The 21,286-nt window shown below is 39.5% G+C and overlaps 1 protein-coding gene across 1 annotated transcript in view; it reads right to left on the bottom strand.

The window, feature by feature from the left end:
* Window positions 1–21,286, bottom strand: part of LOC150077631 (leptin receptor gene-related protein) — a 199,008-nt gene that overhangs the window by 35,580 nt on the left and 142,142 nt on the right. Inside the window, exon 3 of the mRNA XM_090386025.1 lies at window positions 6,285–6,480. Coding sequence (XP_090242151.1) covers window positions 6,285–6,480 — 196 coding nt within the window. The remainder of the gene's footprint in view (window positions 1–6,284; window positions 6,481–21,286) is intronic.

Genomic DNA, 21,286 nt, shown 5'->3' with positions numbered 1-21,286 from the left:
GTGCAGTATCCATTGATTACCACTGTCTGTCTGTCTTCTCCCACTCAACCGTCCTTTTATCCATTGTAGCAACTTGCTCTTAATGCCATACAGCTCCAATCTGTACAGCAATCTTCCATGTGCAACAGTATCAAAAGCTTTCCTGAAATGCAAGTATATGATATCAAAATTATTTTTTGCATCCAGGTCCTTTGTGACTAATGTCTTTGCAGTCTGCCAAACCTCATGTACTTTTTCTGACAGAATCTCAGTTATCGGTTGATTCAACTACTGCTCATCTCAGATGCCCAAATTATTCGCTGTATGATTCCTTTCGCCTCAAAGGTGGTACTTGTGCATATGTCCGTTCTGATATTCCCTGTCAGAGACTTGGCAATTTGGAATCTCCTCTCTTTGATCTTCTCTCGCTTAAAATCTCTCTACCTCAGTGTGTCAAATTCATCTGTTGTCTCTACCGTTCTCCCAACTCGACTAATCACTTGGAGCTCTTTGACTTCCTCTCGTTGCCACTTGACTTTCTCCAGTCCAACTCTCCTAACAGTGAGGTAATTTTTCTTGGTGATTTTAATGTTCACAACCCCAGCTGGCTTCCATTTTCTAGTCACATTAACCCAGCAGGTCGAGATTAGCACTAGCATTAGCATTAGCTGAGGCATATGATGCAAGAAAGCAAGCTTATTCAGCATCAGCCAAAAAAAACAAAAAAAAAAAAAAAAAAACCCACTCCCATTTCACCCCTCCGTTCGTTCGAAATACCTGTCCAGTTGAGCTTTAAATTTGTTTAGGCTATCAACTTCAACAACCAGTGATGGAAGTTGGTTCCACCAACCAACCACCCGCTGGCCAAAGGGAAATTTCCGCACATCTATCCGACATCCGTCCTTCCTCAATTTGAATTTATGCCCTCTGAGGTGATTATTCTGAGAAAGATGAAGAATCCCATTGGCATTGAGCATGCTCAAACCATTCAAAGCCTTATACACCTCTATCAGATCACCTCGCCGGTGCCTAGTCTCCAGACTCTGTAATTTGCAAAACTTAAGCCTTTCTTCGTAAGAGCAACCCTTTGTTCCATTTACTAATCTTGTTGCCCTTCTCTGTACCCGTACCAGCAGCTCTACATCCTTCTTGAAATGAGGCCTCCAGACCTGTATACAGTACTCAAGATGTGGCCTTACCATTGCCTTATACAAGGGAATAATCACCTCCTTATCCCTGCTAGAAAAATTCCTGTATATCATTGACAAGACACCATGAGCTACTCTTGCAGCTCGTCTGCACTGCTCAGAGAACTTCATATCTGCCTGCACAATTACCCCCAGGTCCTTTTCATTCTCCACCACTGTCAGTGTAGTACCGCAGAGTTGATACGTTGCTCTGGGGTTACTGTTTCCCATATGCAGCACTTTACATTTGTCGATGTTAAACCTCATTTGCCACCTCTCAGCCCATCTGTTCAACCTGTCCAGATCCTGTTGCAGCAGCATAGCGTCAGTATTGTCCTTAACGACCCTGCCAACCTTTGTATCATCTGCAAACTTGGACATTAAACTTGATATCCCATCATCAATATCATTCATAAACACCGAAAACAACAACGGACCCAACACTGAACCTTGAGGAACTCCACTAATAACATTAGTCCACGTTGAGCAGTGTCCATTGATTACCACTCTCTGTCTTCTGCCACTCAACCATCCCCTTATCCATAGCAGCAATTTGCCTCCAATGCCACAGTGCTCCAATTTGTGCAGCAGTCTTCCATGTGCAACAGTATCAAAAGCCTTTCTAAGATCCAAATATATAATATCAAAGTTATTCCCTGCATCCAGTTCTTTTGTGACTACATCATAGTATCCAATCAAATTGGTCAGGCAAGACCTGCCCTTAACAAAACCATGCTGCGTCTGAGCTATAACTGAATTCTTGTCTAGATGATCCTGCAGTGCTTCTTTAACCAGTGCCTCCATTAATTTACCTGGAACAGAAGTTAAACTAACAGGTCTATAATTACTTGTGTCAGCCTTTGAACCTCCTTTGTGAATTGGGGTCACATTTGCACATCTCCAGTCCATAGGTACCTCCCCTGAGTCCAAGGAAGCTCTCATAATTATGGCTAAGGGTTTGCTTACTTCCTTTGCTGCCTCCTTTAATATAACTGGATAGATCCCATCCACCCCAGGTGCCTTTTTTATGTTTATCCTCAACAATCTCTCCTCCACTTTCCTCTCAGTTATTATAAAATCATCCAGCTCACTGCCAATGTTTACTTTACCTACATCATTCTCCTTCCTGAATAACTCCTCACCTCATGCGTGAATGTAGATGCAAAATACTCGTTTAGATTGTTAGCCACCTGAGCAGGATCCTCAACTGTTGAACCATCAATATCCAGTGGACCAATCTGATTCTGAGATGCTGAGGCTTTTGCAATTACTAATGACCTAGCACAGATTGTTCATTTACCTACAAGAATACCGGACAATCCTAACCATACAGCCAATACGCTTGATCTTTTTCTCACAAACAACCCTTCTAAGTACACGATCGAAGTGAGAGCTCCTTTAGGCACTTCAGATCACAACTTGGTGATTGTCTCTTCTCCAATGGAACCTTTATTTCAAGGCTATTCCCAACCTTGTGTTGTTTGGCATTACAAGAATGCAAAATGGGATGACCTGCGAGACTTCTTTTCTTCTTTTCCTTGGTCGGATTACTGTTTCAAAAGTTCTGATGTCAACGTTTGCTCAGATCGTGTCAGTGAAATTATTCTTGCAGGAATGGAATCCTTTATCCCACACTCCACTTTAAAATCTCGTCCTTTATCTAAACCTTGGTTTTCCAATAAATGTGCCAAGGCTGTCCAAGAGAAGAATGTTGCATATCGTAATTGGCTTGTTTCTAATTCTTCACTTTCATTTTCTGCCTACACCAAAGCTCGCAACAATTGTAAAGCAGTTATTGATTAATAACTCCAAACTAGAGTTTGAACAGGCTAAGAGTAGAAAACTTGCTTCTTGCCCTAATGGTAGACGGGCATTCTGGTCTCTTGCCAAAGCTATTGGCCGCAACTTTTGCCCATCTCTGCTCCCACCTCTGTCCAAACCAGATGGTTCTGTTGTCACTTCAGCCAAGGATAAAGCTGACCTGCTAGCATCCCATTTTTCTTCCAGCTCATGTATTAATGATCTTGGTAAAACACCTCCCACCATTCCCAACACACTCCATTCAATGCCTCCTGTGGTCTTCCGTCAAAAGGATATCAGAAGGATTTTGATGAATCTCGATGCTAAGCAAGCTCCAGGTCCTGATGGTATTTCTCCACTTGTTCTCAAAACCTGTGCTCCAGAACTTACTCCTATTCTTTGCCGCCTTTTTTCACTTTCTTATTCTAAAGGTGTTTTTCCTTCTGCTTGGAAATTTGCTCATATCCAGTCGGTTCCTAAAAAGGGTGACAAATCCCTCCCATCCAATTATCGTCCCATTGCAATTACTTCTACTCTTTCTAAAGTAATGAAGAAATCAATTAACCGCCAACTCTTAAACTACCTAGAAACCTTCAGTCTGATCAACGATCACCAGAATGGATTCCGTCAGTGTCGATCCACTGGTGATATTCTGGCTTATGTTACCCATTTATGGACTAATTCAATGGAAAGGTTCGGTGAAACACAAGTAGTTGCTCTTGACATCTCAAAAGCTTTGGATCGTGTTTGGCATAAAGGTCTTCTAAACAAGCTTCCATCTTATGGTTCGCCAACTGTTTTTAGTAATTGGTTATCCAGTTTTCTCTCTGATCGCTCACTGAGGGTGATGGTTGATAGCTCTCTGTCTTCTAACTTCTCCACTAATGCCGGTGTCCCCCAAGGTTCAGTTCTTTCCCCCACTCTTTTCCTCTTGTATATCAATGACCTTCTTCCATTGACTGGAAATCCTATCCATAGTTTTGCCGATGATAGCACATTGCATTCAACTTTCCATTTTGAGAAACCTTGTCCTGCTCAATCAGCCTCAACTTCTCGAAAATCTGCTACCAATTCCTTAAATGCCGATCTTCAGGTAATTCTCCAGTGGGGCAAAGACAACTTAGTTGATTTCAACCCTTCTAAAACTCAGTCTTGTCTTATATCTCGCAAAAAGGATTCTTCTACTCCTATGCTTATCTTTAGTGACACTCCAATTTCTAGGCAAAAGGATATATCTCTTTTGGGGATTACCCTGACTTCTAATCTCTCTTGGCACAAGTACATTACAAATATTGCTTCCTCTGCATCTAAAAACTTGGTTTTCTCTTTCGCTCTCGGCATTACTTTTCTTCCAAACAGCTGCTCACTCTGTATAAATCGCAAATCCGCCCTGCCATGGAATATTGTTCCCACATCTAGGGTGGTGCCCCCAAAACCTCTCTCAGGCTTCTTGATTCCATTCAGAAGAGGGCAGTTAGGTTAATTAATGATTCATCTCTAACAGAGTCTCTCCACTCGCTGTCTCATAGACGCACTGTTTCTGCTGCATGCCTCTTCTACAGATACTTCCATGGGCACTGTTCTTCTGAATTAGTTTCTATAATTCCCGCTCTCTCTTTCAAAACAGTCCGAACACGTGCCGCCACCAGCCAACATCCATTTACTGTCCAACTTCAAACCCACAGAACCAACTTTTCATCTTCCTCATTTATTCATTCAACTGCCGTTTTCTGGAACAACCTTCCTTCATACATATTTGCTGAAAATTACAATCTACAGAAGTTCAAATCCAATGTCAACAAATATCTTCTTTCGTCTTCTCAATCTCCAACCCAAGCACGGTACTAAGTACTATAGGTTCTAATACCTCTTGTGTTTGGGGTTCACATAAAAAAAAAAAAAAAAAAAAAGTATCCAATCAAATTGGTCAGACAAGACTTCCCCCCTTAACAAACCCATGTTGTGCCTGAACTATAATTGCAGTCTTGTCTAGATGATCCTGCATCACTTCCTTAACCAGCGACTCCATTATTTTCCCTGGAACAGAAGTCAAACTAAAAGATCTGTAATTACTCGTGTTACCGTTTGTGAATTGGAGATATCTTCTGCTCCTATGGTTATCTCTGATGACATTCTGATTTCTAGGTAAGATCATATATCTCTATTGGGGATTACCCTAACTTCTAATCTCTTTTGGCATAACATTATTGCATTACAAATATTACAAATATTACAAATATTGCTTCCCCTACATCTAAAAAACCGTTTTCTCTTTCGCTCTAGGCATTATTTGCTTCCTAAAACTGCTCACTCTGTACAGGTTGCAAATTCGCCCTACCATGGTATATTGTTCCTACATCTGGGCAGTACCCTGAAAACCTCTCTCAGGTTTCTAGATTTCATTCAAAAGAGGGCAGTTAGGTTAATTAATGACTCATCCCTAACGGAGTCTCTCTCTCTCTCTCTCTCCACTGATAGATTTACTGTTTCTGCTGCATGCCTTTTCTATAAATACTTCTTCTGAATTGTATTCTGTAATTCCCGCTCTCTCTCTCTCTCTCTCTCTCTCTCTCTCTCTCTCTCTCTCTCTCTCTCTCTCTCTCTCTTTCAAAGCAGTTTGAACATGTGCTCCAACCAGTCAACATCCTTTTACTGTCCAACTTCAAACTCACAGAACCAGCTTTTTTCTTCCTCATTTATTCCTTCAACTTCCATTTTTTGAAACAGCCTTCCTTCATATGTATTTCCCAAAAATTACAATCTACAGAAGTTGAAATCTAATGTCAACAAGTATCTTCTTTCATCTTCTCATCATTCAACCCAAGCATGATACTAAGTACTATAGGACAGGTTCTAATACCTCTCGTGTTTGGGGTTTTCGCAAAAAAAAAAAAAAAAAATCCTTTTTAGTAAAGGATATACATATGGAAGTCTTGAATCCTCCTCTCCAATTCCTCCGAGATAGTTTGTTTGTTTGTTTGTTTGTTATTTGGTTTTTAGGAGCATTAGCAACTAAGGCCAGATTGCTCCGGGGATATGCGGTGGTCATTCCCTGACCTTTCCGCATCCTCCGTATTTGGTGGTCACAGGCTTGAACCCTAATCAAGAAGCGTGTGCTACATACTGCTGCTCCTGCCCACCTGGCTACGGAGGCGTCGTCTGAGATAGTGCATAAAGACAAGAAAAGGATGAAACTGAAATTAATTCATTTGATATGACTTTGAACTGATTTTAACTTTTCATATAAAATAATATTATGTTAAGAAAGTTTCACTCTACTAATTTCTTTAAACTCATGATAACTTGTTATAAAATTACCACAGGAATGCCTTTAGGTGCTCTTGCTAAGACTATTGGTAAGCCAAATGCTGATATTATAATGCCTGTTGTCAAAAAGATGGACAATTCCTGACAAGCACTGCTAGTACCCATATCATCTCTATAGCGACGAGCGATTATTGTAGGAAGAGGTGCAAGAAGATAGAAAATAACAACAAAGAAAGGCCACCAGTTACTGAAAACAAAAATAAACTTTTATTCTATTTGTATTCATAAATCATAAAAATGTAAATTGTCTTAAACGATCACAGTTAACTTTTTAAAAGTAACTAAGAATTACAGATAATGTTAATTTTACAAACATAAAAAATGTATTTGTAAAATTAGCATAATAATTTGAAAAAATTATAGTCTGACACGGCCTGTTAGAATAAAGGCATTTTAACCACCAATTTTCCACTAATAAGAATAAGAACATAACACACACACACTATATTCTTTTATTTAATATAGTTTTTTTCATTAAATTCTTTATGAAATTTATCATTAAACAATAAATTATTTATTTTTTATTTTTATAAAATAGCACCTATCACCCTTTTCAAAATACATTATGGCATTGCAATTGAGGACTATTGCACTGTTTACAGTGTGTATTATTGGTAAATCTGGCAATTGATGGGCTGTAAAAACGATATGTGTTTTTTGGTCTGGAATCTGTCTAGCAACACCTAAGTAATGTATTGCTTAGCTAAATATACATTATAATGAGCCTCAAAACTTGTAATTAGTATCAGAAAAATTATGAAGGAAGCAAAGTTTTGTAACAAAATAAAAAAAATAAATAAATCAATTAAATAAAAATACAAAATAAAGTGGCCTGTGTCATATTCCCACTTGATTTAGCAATTTAAAGTACTTATCAACCTATTTTTCCCCCCTTTTAATCTTGTAAATCTTATTATATAAGATGCAGAAAAAAAGATGGCATGTGTTCCCTGTACGAATGAAAGATGTTTTATTTTATGTGAAAACATCCTTGGCTTGGCCAAGGTTAAAGGGTTTTAGGAATGAAAAGAATCAGAAACATGCTTAATATTTTAAAACATTTTTTTTTTCAACAATTTCACCAATATTTCATCAACAGGAAACTTTTGAGAGCTTATCGCTTAGCTAATAAACTTAGCAAAATCCATTTGTAAAATAGTGTGATGTCACAATTGAGTTGATGTGAATTTGATTGTGACATCAACTACAGATAGTGAAATATTTGTATATTGTTTTGTGTTTAGACAATAGCTCTGCATTTCATTTTAGAACCGAAGTTATGAACAATCTAACAGTTTATGCCCACGCATGCTACTTACTCTGTTGAATTAATGTTAGTGACTGATGTAGAAGCAATGCGTAGCAGAAGCAGATAAGCCAGTTCAATGTCAGAGACTACACGGGAATGATGTGTTTCCATCTCACATTTTCGTTACCAATAGTCTCAAGTTACCAATAATTTAGTCCGAAAATTTAGTAGGTCATTTAGTAGAAAATTTAGTAGGAAAAATTTACATCAGTCACCACATCAAAAATATGTGAGCAAAAAGTTTGGGGGTCTGACTTGAAATTGGGGTGTTGTAGTAAGTTATGATTTGTCACAACATGTCCTGTGATTCATCCAGATATAGTAATGCATGAATCATCATTTTATCTGTAAACAGTCTGAATTAGCTCGTGCTGAACAGAAGATATTTTTATGTTTTATTGCATTTTAAATGAGTGTTTTTACTCAGCAATGAATTTAATCAAATTGTTTCAAAATTAAGAAAAAGGGGGAACAGAAAGTGTGAAATGTTTGTGTCATTTGAAGACTTTTCAGTAGTTTTCAAGGTTTAAAGATGTGAATATGTTAGTTCTCACATGTCAGAATGTCCTTCACCTATGTCCCTATTTGCTGCTGATCCACATTTTATTTCTTCCATCATTACTGGTGATGAACTGTGGGTGCATGGCTATAATCCAGTCTTCTCAGTACAAGACTAAGGCCCAAAAAAGCAAGATTTCCATTAAATGCTTATTGGACTCTTCATTATCAATTTGTTCCACATGGTCAAACAATGAGAATTCCTGGTTTTACTTTTTGACCATGCATTGCAATCATACACTGTCTTGAATCATGACAATGTCCCTGCACACTTAGCACTTTCCATTCAAGAATATCTTGTGAAGTTCTTCACAAATGTGGCCCTCCCATCTGCCATACTCACTGGATTTAGGAACAGTGAAAGGTGACAGATTACAATAACTAAAGAAATTATTCAGAACATGGCAGAGGAACTATTTAAAATTCTAAAAGAAGGCTATCAAAAATGCTTCCAGAAGTTGCAGAAGCATTAAATAGGTACATACAGTGACCAGAAAACTAATCTGGAGGAGATTCATTGAAATACTGGTTCATTACCCAAACTTTTTGGTCACGCAATGTATGCATGAATCTGATGGGTGGGCCATGTCAGTTTAGTAAGAAGTAATTTGTATAATTTAAATGGTGAAGTCAATTTCATGCCCAAATTACTTTATTAAAATTATATTTAAAAGATGTTATTCCTGACTTTTAAATGGAATTGTCTGAACAAAGTCAGATAAGGTTTAGACAAGTTATTAGAAGGACTGAGCAACTGAAGTGGGATTTTTGAAATCATCAAAATCATCTTTGGCAGCACCTACTAAATTTTCGGACTGAAGTAAAACCAATTAGAAATGGAAATGTGAGATGGAAACATCACTCCCAACCAGTCTCTGATGGAGAACTGGCAAATCTGCTTCTGCTATGCCTTTCCTCTAATACATCAGTCACTAACGTTAATTCAGTAGAGTAAGCAGCAGGCTTGCATAAAATATTACATCATTCATAACTTTGGTTCTAAAATGAAATGCAGTTATTGTTCAAGAATGCAATAAATATTTCACTTCCTGCAGTTGACATTGCAATCAAGTTCATATCAACTCAATTGTGACATCATACTATTCTATAAATGGATTTTGCTAAGTTCATTAGCTAAGTTCAGCTAAGCTTATCTGAGAAAAGATCTAAACCTCTCAAGGACTTCCTAATTCATTTCACCAATATACGTGGCCTCAATTCTAATCTCAATGATGTCCATTTCCACTTGCAGTCTGCCAAACCCCATGTACTTTTTCTGACAGAATCTCAGTTATCAGTTGATTCAACTACTGCTCATCTCAAATGCCCAAATTATTCGCTGTATGATTCCTTTCGCCTCAAAGGTGGTACTTGTGCATATGTCCGTTCTGATATTCCGTGTCAGAGCCTTGGCAATTTGGAATCTCCTCTCTTTGATCTTCTCTGGCATCAAATCTCTCTACCTCATTGTGTCAAATTCATCTGTTGTCTCTACCATTCTCCCAACTCCACTAATCACTTGGAGCTCTTTGAATTCCTCTCTTTGCAACTTGACTTTCTCCAGTCCAACTTTCCTAACAGTGAGGTAATTTTCCTTGGTGATTTTAATGTTCACAACTCCAGCTGGCTTCCGTTTTCTAGTCACACCGACCCAGCAGGTCGAGATGCTGAGGCTTTTGCAATTACTAATGACCTAGCACAGATTGTTCATTTACCTACAAGAATACCAGACAATCCTAATCATACAGCCAATACGCTTGATCTTTTTCTCACAAACAACCCTTCTAAGTACAAGGTTGAAGTGAGAGGTCCTTTAGGCACTTCAGATCACAATTTGGTGATTGTCTCTTCTCCAATGGAACCTTTATCTCATGGCTATTCCCAACCTCGTGTTGTTTAGCATTACAAGAATGCAAAATGGGATGACCTGCGAGATTTCTTTTCTTCTTTTCCTTGGTCGGATTACTGTTTCAAAACTTCTGATGTCAACATTTTCTCAGATTGTGTCAGTGAAATTATTCCTGCAGGAATGGAATCCTTTATCCCACGCTCCACTTTAAAATCTCGTCCTTTATCTAAACCTTGGGTTTCCAATAAATGTGCTAAGGCTGTCCAAGAGAAGAATGTTGCATATCGTGATTGGCTTGTTTCTAATTCTTCAGTTTCATTTTCTGCCTACACCAAAGCTCGCAACAATTGTAAAGCAGTTATTAATCAGTCCAAACTAGAGTTTGAACAGGCTAAGAGTAGAAAACTTGCTTCTTGCCCTAATGGTAGCCGAGCATTCTGGTCTCTTGCCAAAGATATTGGCCGCAACTTTTGCCCATCTCTGCTCCCACCTCTGTCCAAACCAGATGGTTCTGTTGTCACTTCAGCCAAGGATAAAGCTGACCTGCTAGCATCCCATTTTTCTTCCAGCTCATGTATTAATGATCTTGGTAAAACACCTCCCATCATTCCCAACACGCTCCATTCAATGCCTCCTGTGGTCTTCCATCAAAAGGAATCAGAAGGATTTTGATGAATCTTGATGCTAAAAAAGCTCCAGGTCCTGATGGTATTTCTTCACTTTTTCTCAAAATCTGTGTTCCTGAACTTACTCCTATTCTTTGCCGCCTTTTTTCACTTTCTTATTCCAAAGGTGTTTTTCCTTCTGCTTGGAAATTTGCTCATATCCAGCCAGTTCCTAAAAAAGGGTGACAAATCCCTCCCATCCAATTATCATCCCATTGCAATTACTTCTACTCTTTCTAAAGTAATGGAGAAATCAATTAACTGCCAACTTTTAAACTACCTAGAAACCTTCCGTCTGATCAACGATCGCCAGTATGGATTCCGTCAGTGTCGATCCACTGGTGATTTTCTGGCTTATGTTACCCATTTATGGACTAATTCAATGGAAAGGTTCGGTGAAACACAAGTAGTTGCTCTTGACATATCAAAGAGCTTTTGATCGTGTTTGGCATAAAGGTCTTCTAAACAAGCTTCCATCTTATGGTTTGCCAACTCTTTTTAGTAATTGGTTATCCAGTTTTCTCTCTGATCGCTCACTAAGGGTGATGGTAGATGGCTCTCTGTCTTCTAACTTCTCCACTAATGCCTGTTTCCCCCACTCTTTTCCTCTTGTATATCAATGACCTTCTTCCATTGACTGGAAATCCTATCCATAGTTTTGCCTATGATAGCACATTGCATTCAACTTTCCATTTTGAGAAACCTTGTCCTGCTCAATCAGCTTCATCTTCTCGAAAATCTGCTACCAATTCCTTAAATGCCGATCTTCAGGTAATTCTCCAGTGGGGCAAAGACAACTTAGTTGATTTCAACACTTCTAAAACTCAGTCTTGTCTTATATCTTATTCTTATGCTAGGAATTTTGCTAGCAGGGAAAAGGAGGTAATTGTCCCTCTGTATAAGGCAATGGTCAGGCCACGCCTTGAGTACTGCATACAGGTCTGGAGGCCTCATTTTAGGAAGGATGTAGATTTGCTTGAGCGTGTACAGAGAAGAGCAACACGATTGGTGAGGGGAATGAAGGGATTCTCTTACCAAGAGAGGCTTAAGTTCTGCAAATTGCAGTGGCTGGAGACTAGGCACCTGCGCGGTGATCTGATTGAGGTCTATAAGGCCTTGAATGGGTTGAGCACGCTGAATTCTGATGGGATCCTTCCACTTGTTCAGATTACGAACCTAAGGGGACATAAGTTCAAATTAAGAAAGGACAGATGTAGAATAGATGTGCGGAAATTTGCCTTTAGCCAGCGGGTGGTTAATTGCTGGAACAAACTTCCATCTGTCGTTGTGGAAGTTGATAGGTTAAATAAATTTAAGGAGGAACTGGACAGGCATTTGGAGGGAATGGTGTGATTTTTTTTTTTTTTTTTTTGGCTGATGCTGCATAAGCTCATACACTTGCTTTCTTGCATCACGTGCCACTACTACTACTACTATCTCGCAAAAAGGATTCTTCTGCTCCTATGCTTATCTTTAGTGACACTCCGATTTCTAGGCAAAATGATATATCTCTTTTGGGGGTTACTCTGACTTCTAATATCTCTTGGCACAAACACATTACAAATATTGCTTCCTCTGCATCTAAAAAACTTGGTTTTCTCTTTCACTCTCGGCGTTACTTTTCTTGCAAACAGCTGCTCACTCTGTATAAATCGCAAATCTGCCCTGCCATGGAATATTGTTCCCACATCTGGGGTGGTGCCCCCAAAACCTCTCTCAGGCTTCTTGATTCCATTCAGAAGAGGGCAGTTAGGTTAATTAATGATTCATCTCTAACAGAGTCTCTCCACTCGCTTTCTCATAGACGCACTGTTTCTGCTGCATGCCTCTTCTACAGATACTTCCACGGGCACTGTTCTTCTGAATTGGCTTCTATAATTTCCGCTCTCTCTTTCAAAACAGTCCGAACACATGCTGCCACCGGCCAACATCCATTTACTGTCCAACTTCAAACCCACAGAACCAACTTTTCATCTTCCTCATTTATTCATTCATCTGCCGTTTTCTGGAACAACCTTCCTTCATACGTATTTCCTGAAAATTACAATCTACAGAAGTTCAAACCCAATGGCAACAAATATCTTCTTTCGTCTTCTCAACCTCCAGCCCAAGCACGGTACTAAGTACTATAGGTTCTAATACCTCTCGTGTTTGGGGTTCACATAAAAAAAAAAAAAAAGTGATAAGTTCTCAAGTTTCCTATTGAACATGTATTGCATTTCAACCTCAAATTGATGAAATTGCCGAAAAAAAAAAAATAAATGCTTTAAAATGTGAAACGTGTTTGAATTCTTTTCATTTCTAAAACCATTTAACCTTGTTCAAGTCAAAGATGTTTTCACATAAAATAAAACTTCTTTTGTGTGTATAAGGTACACAAGCAATTTTTTTTTTTTTTGATTGGTGCTGTATAAGTTTGTTTCTTTACCTCATTTTACCAATACTAATGCTGAAACAAATAAAACTGAATTCTAGAAAGCAATTGTTTGTGACCCTATTATTTTGTGCAAAGAAGTAATAGGATCACATGTGAGAAAGCCATTTCAGTTGATATATATTTTGTTTTTCTTACTTTAGTGAAAGAATATTGGAGCTAAATGTATTCAGAAATATAATTTAACCCATATTATCTTTGCTGAATTAGATACTAATATGAATGCTAATGAATGCTATTGTTGTAACTGTGCATGTGCACATTAGCTAATAGAGGTAATTGTTTTGATAGCTAGAGTTTTGTGCTAATTTTAAATTTTAATGATACTTAACAACAACAACAATAACAAATGTGGCATTCCATACTAGCAATTCTTAGAAATAGCAAACTGAATCTGTGATACAGGAATAACTCATAGGAGAAATTCAATTTAATTAAAAAGAGAAGACCACAGTGATGCCTGTTGCCCCATTTTCTTTTTGTTCTTTTTCTCTGTGATTCCAACACTTCTTTAATTATAAAGATTTTTCTGTCAAATTATTTCCTTATTTGTTGGTATATAAAAGGCTATTTTGGAAATCCCAACAGAGCTCTTAAAAATTTAATCAATAATGTCTCTAACCTCTGGTTGTCTCTTTTGTTTATTATTTATATTTCATTTTCAAATCTGAGTGCTTTTTCTGATGTAATGTCATATATTTTCAATTTAGTGCACATTGTTAAATGTTTTTAAAAGTTTCCACTTTATTTCCACCTTGGGGCAAGGCGTCCCCTTCTTCAGCTGAAAAAGAAACACCTTGCCCCAAAAGCTACTATTTTATTTTATATTTTATATATTACATTTTATTGCTTTTTACTTCCGTATATTTTTACGCCTTTATGTATTTTAAAGCGTTGATTTTATATCCATTTTAGTATTTATTTTATGTTTATATATTTTTTACCTTAATAAAGGTTAGCTTAAATCAGTTTGTTGGTCGTTAATAGAAAGTATACAGTGATATGCAACCTGAAACTCAAGGCATGTTTTCTAAGAATCTATACTGTTGAACACTGATCAGATGGAAGGTTCATACAGTTTAGGAGTTGGTGGTTAATGGATTTCTCCATTAATTTGGAAAGAGTACAGGTAGGCAGATGCAATGGGAAGATAACTGGATGGGAGGGATTTGTCACTGTTTTTAGGAACTGGCTGGATATAAGAAAATTTCCAAGCAGATGGGAAAACTGCGGGAATCAGAGAGTGTAGAAAAGTGACACAGACCAGGAGTTGTTGTTGTTGTTTTGGTTTTATTGGCGCATCAGCTACTAAGGCTAAAATGCGCCAAGACCAGGTCATTTATCAAAAAATTTTTAAACTTTCAGTGACCTAATTAGTTAGGTCACTATGTCAAAATGTATAACAAACATATAAAAGAAAAATGTAAAAATTTTATATATGAGTAAAAATATTTATTGATTTTAAAAAGCTAAAAACAGCAGACACGTTGTCATTGTCAGATAAAATCTGACTGAGTGTATAAGGCTCAGTCAGATGGTTAAAAGCGGTAAGACGGATATTGCTAAAATCTGAACATTCGATTAAAATGTGTCTAATTGATAAAACTGTGCCACAAGACTCACACATAGGAGGGTCATCAGCCCTCAGCAAAAAAGAATGTGTCAAATGACTATGTCCTATGCGGGTCCGGGCAAGAACAACTTCCTCCTTACGATTCCTGCGCAGACTAGACTGCCACGGTTCAATTACAGGCTTTATTTGATATAATTTATTCGCAGTCTGTCTATTCCACGAATCCTGCCATTGGAAATGTATTTTCTCGTGTATTATTTGCCTGTAGTCTGTATAGGGGACTAACAGGCAGCGATTAGTAATGGGAACTGCTGATTTGGCTGCGGCGTCAGCCAAATCATTTCCCCTAATCCCAATGTGGCTGGGAATCCAGCAGAAGCGGATGTCATATTCACGTTCATGGAGAACGTGAATCTTTTGCTGAATGCTAGACGGAACTGGATGAGGATTATATCTCACAGATATTAGAGCCTGTAACATGCTAAGAGAGTCAGAATATAAAATGAACCGTTGGTATTGGTATTTACTAATATGATCCAAGGCTAACTCTACAGCGTGCAGCTCTGCAGTAAATATGCTGCATTCAGAGGGAATCTGCTCTGATATAGTGCTGTCTGTAAAGACAGCAGCAGATCCCACATATGATTCCGACTTCGAACCGTCTGTGTAGACTGGCGCGAAGTCAGAATATTCAGTTCGGTGTGCTGAATGAAGCTGCAGGTAGACACATGATGGAGTGTCCGACTTTCCCCAGTTTCTAAGCGACAAGTCGCAGGCCGGGACACGAGCATGCCAGGGTGGAAAGGGTTGCTTTGATGTTCGGGCAACCTTGTCTACCTTGATATTAAGTTCTTTGAGTAGCTCTTGGAAACGAATACCAAAAGGACGATTGGCAGTCTTTCGCGTATTGTATAAATTTTCCCATCGTGGCTCAAAAACGAATGGCCACGTAGGATGGTCTGGCGGGGATTTCAGTTTTAAGGCGTACTTTAGAGACAACTGCTTACGTCGAAGTGATAACGGTGGTTCGTTTGCTTCGACGTATAAGCTCTGGACAGGAGATGTTCGAAATGCTCCAGTAACGATGCGTATAGCCTGATGATGGACGGGGTCCAGCCACCGCAGGACACTGTCTCGGGCTGAGGAATATACCTGGGACCCATAATCTAGTTTGGATCGCACTAGTGCACGGTAAAGCCGAAGAATGGTACATCGGTCTGCTCCCCAAGATGTAGAGGAGAGCGAGGGGAGAATATTAAGTCCACGTGTGCACTTGGTGCGGAGTTGACGAATGTGATCCAAAAAAGTTAGTTTTTTATCGAATATGAGTCCCAAGAATTTTGTGTTCGCTGCTACTGGAATAGCATTTTGTCCGAGCCTTAATTCGGGTTCAGGATGAAGATTACGCTTGCGACAAAAGTGTACGCAAACTGTCTTCTCCGGCGAGAACCTGAAGCCATTAGCAAGTGCCCAGGAATTTAGACTATCAATGGCTTTCTGCAGTTGTCTTTCAATAACCCTCATGTTGCACGACTGGCAAAAAATGCTAAAGTCATCAACATAGAGGGCACTGTTTACAGTTGGAGGAAGTTGTTCTGTGATGGAATTTATTTTGATGGCAAAAAGCGTGACACTTAATACTGATCCTTGTGGTACTCCCTCCTCTTGGCTAAAGGAGCGAGAGAGTGAGGATCCCACACGAACTTGGAACGATCGATTGGCTAAAAAGTTTTGAATAAAAAAGGGCAGATGCCCTCTTAGGCCTAGGCTATGTAAGTCTTTTAAAATGCCAAATCTCCAAGTTGTGTCATACGCTTTCTCCATGTCAAAGAACACCGACACCAAGTGTTCCCGTTTTAGGAAAGCATCCCGGATGGATGCCTCCATTCTAATAAGATGGTCCAAAGTGGCCCGGTTCCTTTGGAAGCCGCACTGGATGCTGGAGAGAAGGTCATTTGATTCTAAATACCATATTAAACGAGAATTAACCATTCTCTCCACGATTTTGCACAGACAGCTAGTCAGAGCAATAGGACGATAGTTGGTGGTGGCTTTTGGATCCTTTCCTGGCTTGGGGAAGGCAAGAACGATTGCCTTTCGCCAGGAGTCCGGAAACTGCCCTTCAGTAAAGATTCTGTTATACAGAAGGAGCAGACAATCCATAGATTTTGGTGAAAGATGTTTAATCATTTCATAATGGATGCCATCTGGTCCAACAGCACTTGCTTTGGAAAGAGCGAGGGCTCTTTTCAGTTCCTCTATAGTGAATGCCCCGTTGCAGGGATAGAGGCCCTTGGTCTTAAAATTAAGTGCTTGCTTTTCCAGTTTATGTTTAAGGACCAGGAACTCTGGGGAACACGAAGATGTTGCAGAGATGTTAGAGAATGTTTCCCCAAGAGCATTGGCTATTGCAGTTGGATCTGCAATAGCGCATCCATTATAATCTAGGATTGAAGAAGGGTGGGATGTATATTTTCCCTCCATTTTCCGGATTTTATCCCAGACTACCTTAGAGTTGGTAGACTGGTTAATAGATGATGTAAAACGGATCCACGATTCCTTTTGACTCTGACGACGGATGTAGCGTGCTTTGGCTCGTGCACGTTTGAAGGCTATAAGGTTGTTCGTGGTAGGATATCGGCGAAATATCCCCCACGCTTTGTTTTGAGCCTTTTTTGCTGCTGTGCATTGTGAATTCCACCAAGGTTTGGGAAATGGTGGAAACCGGGCTGATGTTTTTGGGACAGCGTTAGCAGCTGCTTGGACGATGATTTCTGTGATGTACTTTACTGCGTCATTGATCGGCTCTTGACTGACTGTGCTAAGATCAAAATTTGCCTGATGTTGGAAGGCAGTCCAGTCAGCCTGATCAATCTTCCACCGTGGTAACCTGAAAGGAAGACATGGTCTCCCACTGTGTAACAAGGTTATCACGGGGAAGTGATCGCTTCCGTATGGATTCTCCTCCACTTCCCAAGTGAGTGAAGGGAGTAGAGAAGGGGAGCAGATAGAGAGATCAATGGCAGAGAAGGTACGGGTAGGCATGTGGAAAAAGGTGTTTCTTCCAGTGTTTAGAAGGGAAAGGTCATTGTCATTGAGCATACGCTCAATGACTCGTCCCCTTCCATTGATGTTAGCACTACCCCACAGGGTGTTATGTCCGTTAAAATCCCCGAGAAGTAAGAAAGGGGGAGGCAGCTGCGTTAGAAGATCATCAAGGTCTGCCTGGGAGATGTCAGTTCCAGGCAGCAAATAGATAGAGCAGACGGTTAATAAAAATCCCACCGTAAGGCGAATTGCGACAGCTTCTATGCTAGTTGTAATTGGCAAGGGCTGCACTGGGGTCTGGTTACCCACAAGGATAGCCACTCCCCCATGTACAGAACCCTCCGCAATTCTATCCTTACGAAAAATTGTGGTGTTATGCATCGTGGGATCGTCATTTGCCTTTAGATATGTCTCCTGCAAGCAAAAGCAAACTGGCTCGTGCTTTTGCAGGAGGGCCTTGATGTCATCAATATTTCGCCGGAATCCACGACAATTCCATTGTAGGAATTTAGCCATTATTTTGGCTTGGTGGGTCCATCAGGCGGCTTCCGAGGTGCTGAGGGCTTACTTTTATCAGTCTTGGATTTATCTTTTTTGGGGAAGAAAGGACGCTGTCCCGTGTCCATTTCCTCCTCCGCAAAGAGTTCCAAGACTGAATCTTCGGGTACCTCCTTCTGCTCGACATCCATCTTATCATGGGTACTAGGGGGTACTTCCCCTTTTTTATTCTTTTCTTTAATAGTTACCTTTGGAACTTGTGGAGCGTTAGGAGGTACCGATATAGGAGTGGCAGCTGATTGGTCCTTCTGCGCAGGTTTTTGAGAACTTAAAAGGTAACGCGCGATGGGAGTGAAAGACTCCTTTGGAGGAATGGTCATGTCCGTCTGAGTTCCGACGGAACATCTCCCTGCTACCTTCTGGGCGTAGGTAGGTCTGTTGGTATTCAGGGGTTTGACCGATTTCCTTGCCTCCTGGTATGATATATTTAGCTCTGCCTTCAGCCGTTGAATTTCTTTTTCTTCTTTCCACCTCTGGCATGCTCGTGAGTAGGCCGGGTGTTCGCCCTCACAGTTAATACAGGTGGGTTTTGCGGCTGAACATGCTGTTGTTTCGTGGTCCTTTGCACCGCATCGGGCGCATGCAAGGACTCCACGGCAGGCCATTTGAGAATGTCCATACTTCTGGCACTTAAAGCACCGTAAAGGGTTCGGAACGTATGGACGCACTGAACAGTTGATGTATCCAGCTTTTATCTCGTCAGGAGGTTTAGGAGAGTTAAAAGTCAGGATAACGCTCCTGGTTTTAACTATTTTTCCATCCCTTCGCAGTAATTCTCTTGACGGCAATAACTCCCTGGGGTTTTAATTCAGAGCAGATTTCCTCCTCGGTTACGTCGAGAAGGTCCCACTCCGAAATGACACCTCTCGATGAGTTGAGTGTTCTATGTGGTGTCACTGTTATACATATAAACAACGGAACCTCAACGTGCCACCTAGGCAAATATGCCTATCTGCACGGAAGTCTAAAGAAAATTTTGTACTTTTAAAATTTTTGGTGTTATAATCTCAAATCAAACTATGTCCTAATTATACATTTAACCATTCCATTGTTTAAATGACTTACAAATTTTCGGTCATTAGCCTGTCATCGCATGAAGATAGTTTAGTATCTCATGCGACTCCAGTTGCCGCCCCTTCCTCGAGGAGGAAGACCTCTACTCACTCAGAAGGTTAACTAAAATTCTAAAATCATATTATACAAATTTGGCTATCTAATTCAAATCTCACACTAGATCTCTTCCCAACACATAGAACATCCACACACTAGTCCCATACTCGCCAAGTCCACGACACCGCCACAGCACCTCAACATCAAAAAATCCTGATATATTATCGACAAAATAATGTCATTAACTTCTAATAGTAATCAGTACGCTTCTTATTTAATTCCATTGCATTATTAAACTCTGGACATGCATGATCTACTGCAACATAATCACTTACAATTTTCTTGCGCTTGCAATTTATGCAACAAGGGACTTTATCTTTATTTGGGCAATCTTTAAAAGAATGCCCATGTGCTGCACAATAGCCACAAAAAACCTCATTCCTACAGAATTTGGCAATGTGGCCATAAGTCATGCACTTATAACATTGAGTTACTGTGACAATGTCACGAACTCGACAAGCGGACCAATTCAAAAATACTCTGCCCACACTTGTTAACTGCTTATGAACAGGACTGGAGACTTGAAGAATCCAGTTATTAACATTCCTCTTCTTGGCTTTATTCACAGATATAACTGCCAGATTTTCTTGAAACAGGTCTTCTTTTATTCCATAATCTTTCAAGTTCTTTAACCATAGCTGTTCTAATAACTCCTTCTTATCAATGTCTTTTTCAACATCATATATCAAAATCTTCGGATTCTGCTTCTTCACTTTTTCAGCATTCAATTTAAGTTCTTTAAACTTCACACATTTTGTAATCATATCTAGATCTTTTTCTGTTTCAACTTCAATCACCACTTTCTTATCACGAACAGCCCTTAAATTTCTCACTTTGACATCATGAAGTATCGGTCTTACATTCTTTATTAGATCATTTCTCACATCTTCACTGCTCTTATGTTTCTCATTCTTGGTTGAGATAATGGCAACTTTCAGTTTATTCTCCACTTTATCTTTTACTACAGTTGCATATTCTCTAGGAATTCCTTGAGTGTCCTTTTTAACCCTCTTTATTCGAGCATTAATATCAAGCTCTAAGACAACCATCTCTAGGTCATCCCATAACTCCAAAATTCGGGCTGATACTTTACTAGTTATTCGATTCTCCCGTTGAAAAAGGATATATCTCAAATTAGAACGAGATTCAGCTATTTTTTTCCAATCTTTTTGCAGCACTTACATCTTCAGAACTTTCTTTTATACTTCCTAGTATAACCTTCATATTTTGAAACAACTGCTCCTTATTATCCACAGACATATCAGTTCTCTTAGCACTTCTAGGTGAATCAACCACCTGACTGCTCTTAGTCACCTTAGTTTTTGTTGACTCTGCTCTCATAACTTGCTTTTGCTTCTTAGAAACAGAATCCTTAGACTTCCTTTTTTCAGCAACAGCACTTTTATCCTGTTCTTCATCAAATTCATACACAGAGCTATCATCTGAGTCTTCACTTCCTGAATCTGTTTCTGTTCTATCGTAAGGAAGAGAGCCAGCGCTCGACTTCTTACTAGCCATGTTAAAATTTTTAAAAGGCAATTTAGCCAACTATATACAACTCTTAATAAAGGAGTCTGGCGGCCAAAAGTTTTAAACAGACCCGAACTCAAAAATATTAACTCACAAAATATTAAACTAACAACAGAGTCTGGAAATCTATCCAAACCAATTTAAAATCTATCCCTACTCAAGTCAAACGAGTCAGGGTCCCAGGAAACTTTTAAATACAATCCTGAGGGCACAAAATGCAATTAACTCCTGACCAACTCTGCACCTCCTACCTCAAAACACCCGTTCAGCCGGCTAGGGGTAAACCCCCAACCGCCCAC

This window comes from Mastigoproctus giganteus, chromosome 12 (assembly GCF_048544385.1).
Source record: "Mastigoproctus giganteus isolate SK-2022 chromosome 12, ASM4854438v1, whole genome shotgun sequence".
In the NCBI taxonomy this organism is placed as follows: domain Eukaryota; kingdom Metazoa; phylum Arthropoda; class Arachnida; order Uropygi; family Thelyphonidae; genus Mastigoproctus; species Mastigoproctus giganteus.
This window is presented reverse-complemented; position numbering and strand designations above follow the sequence as displayed.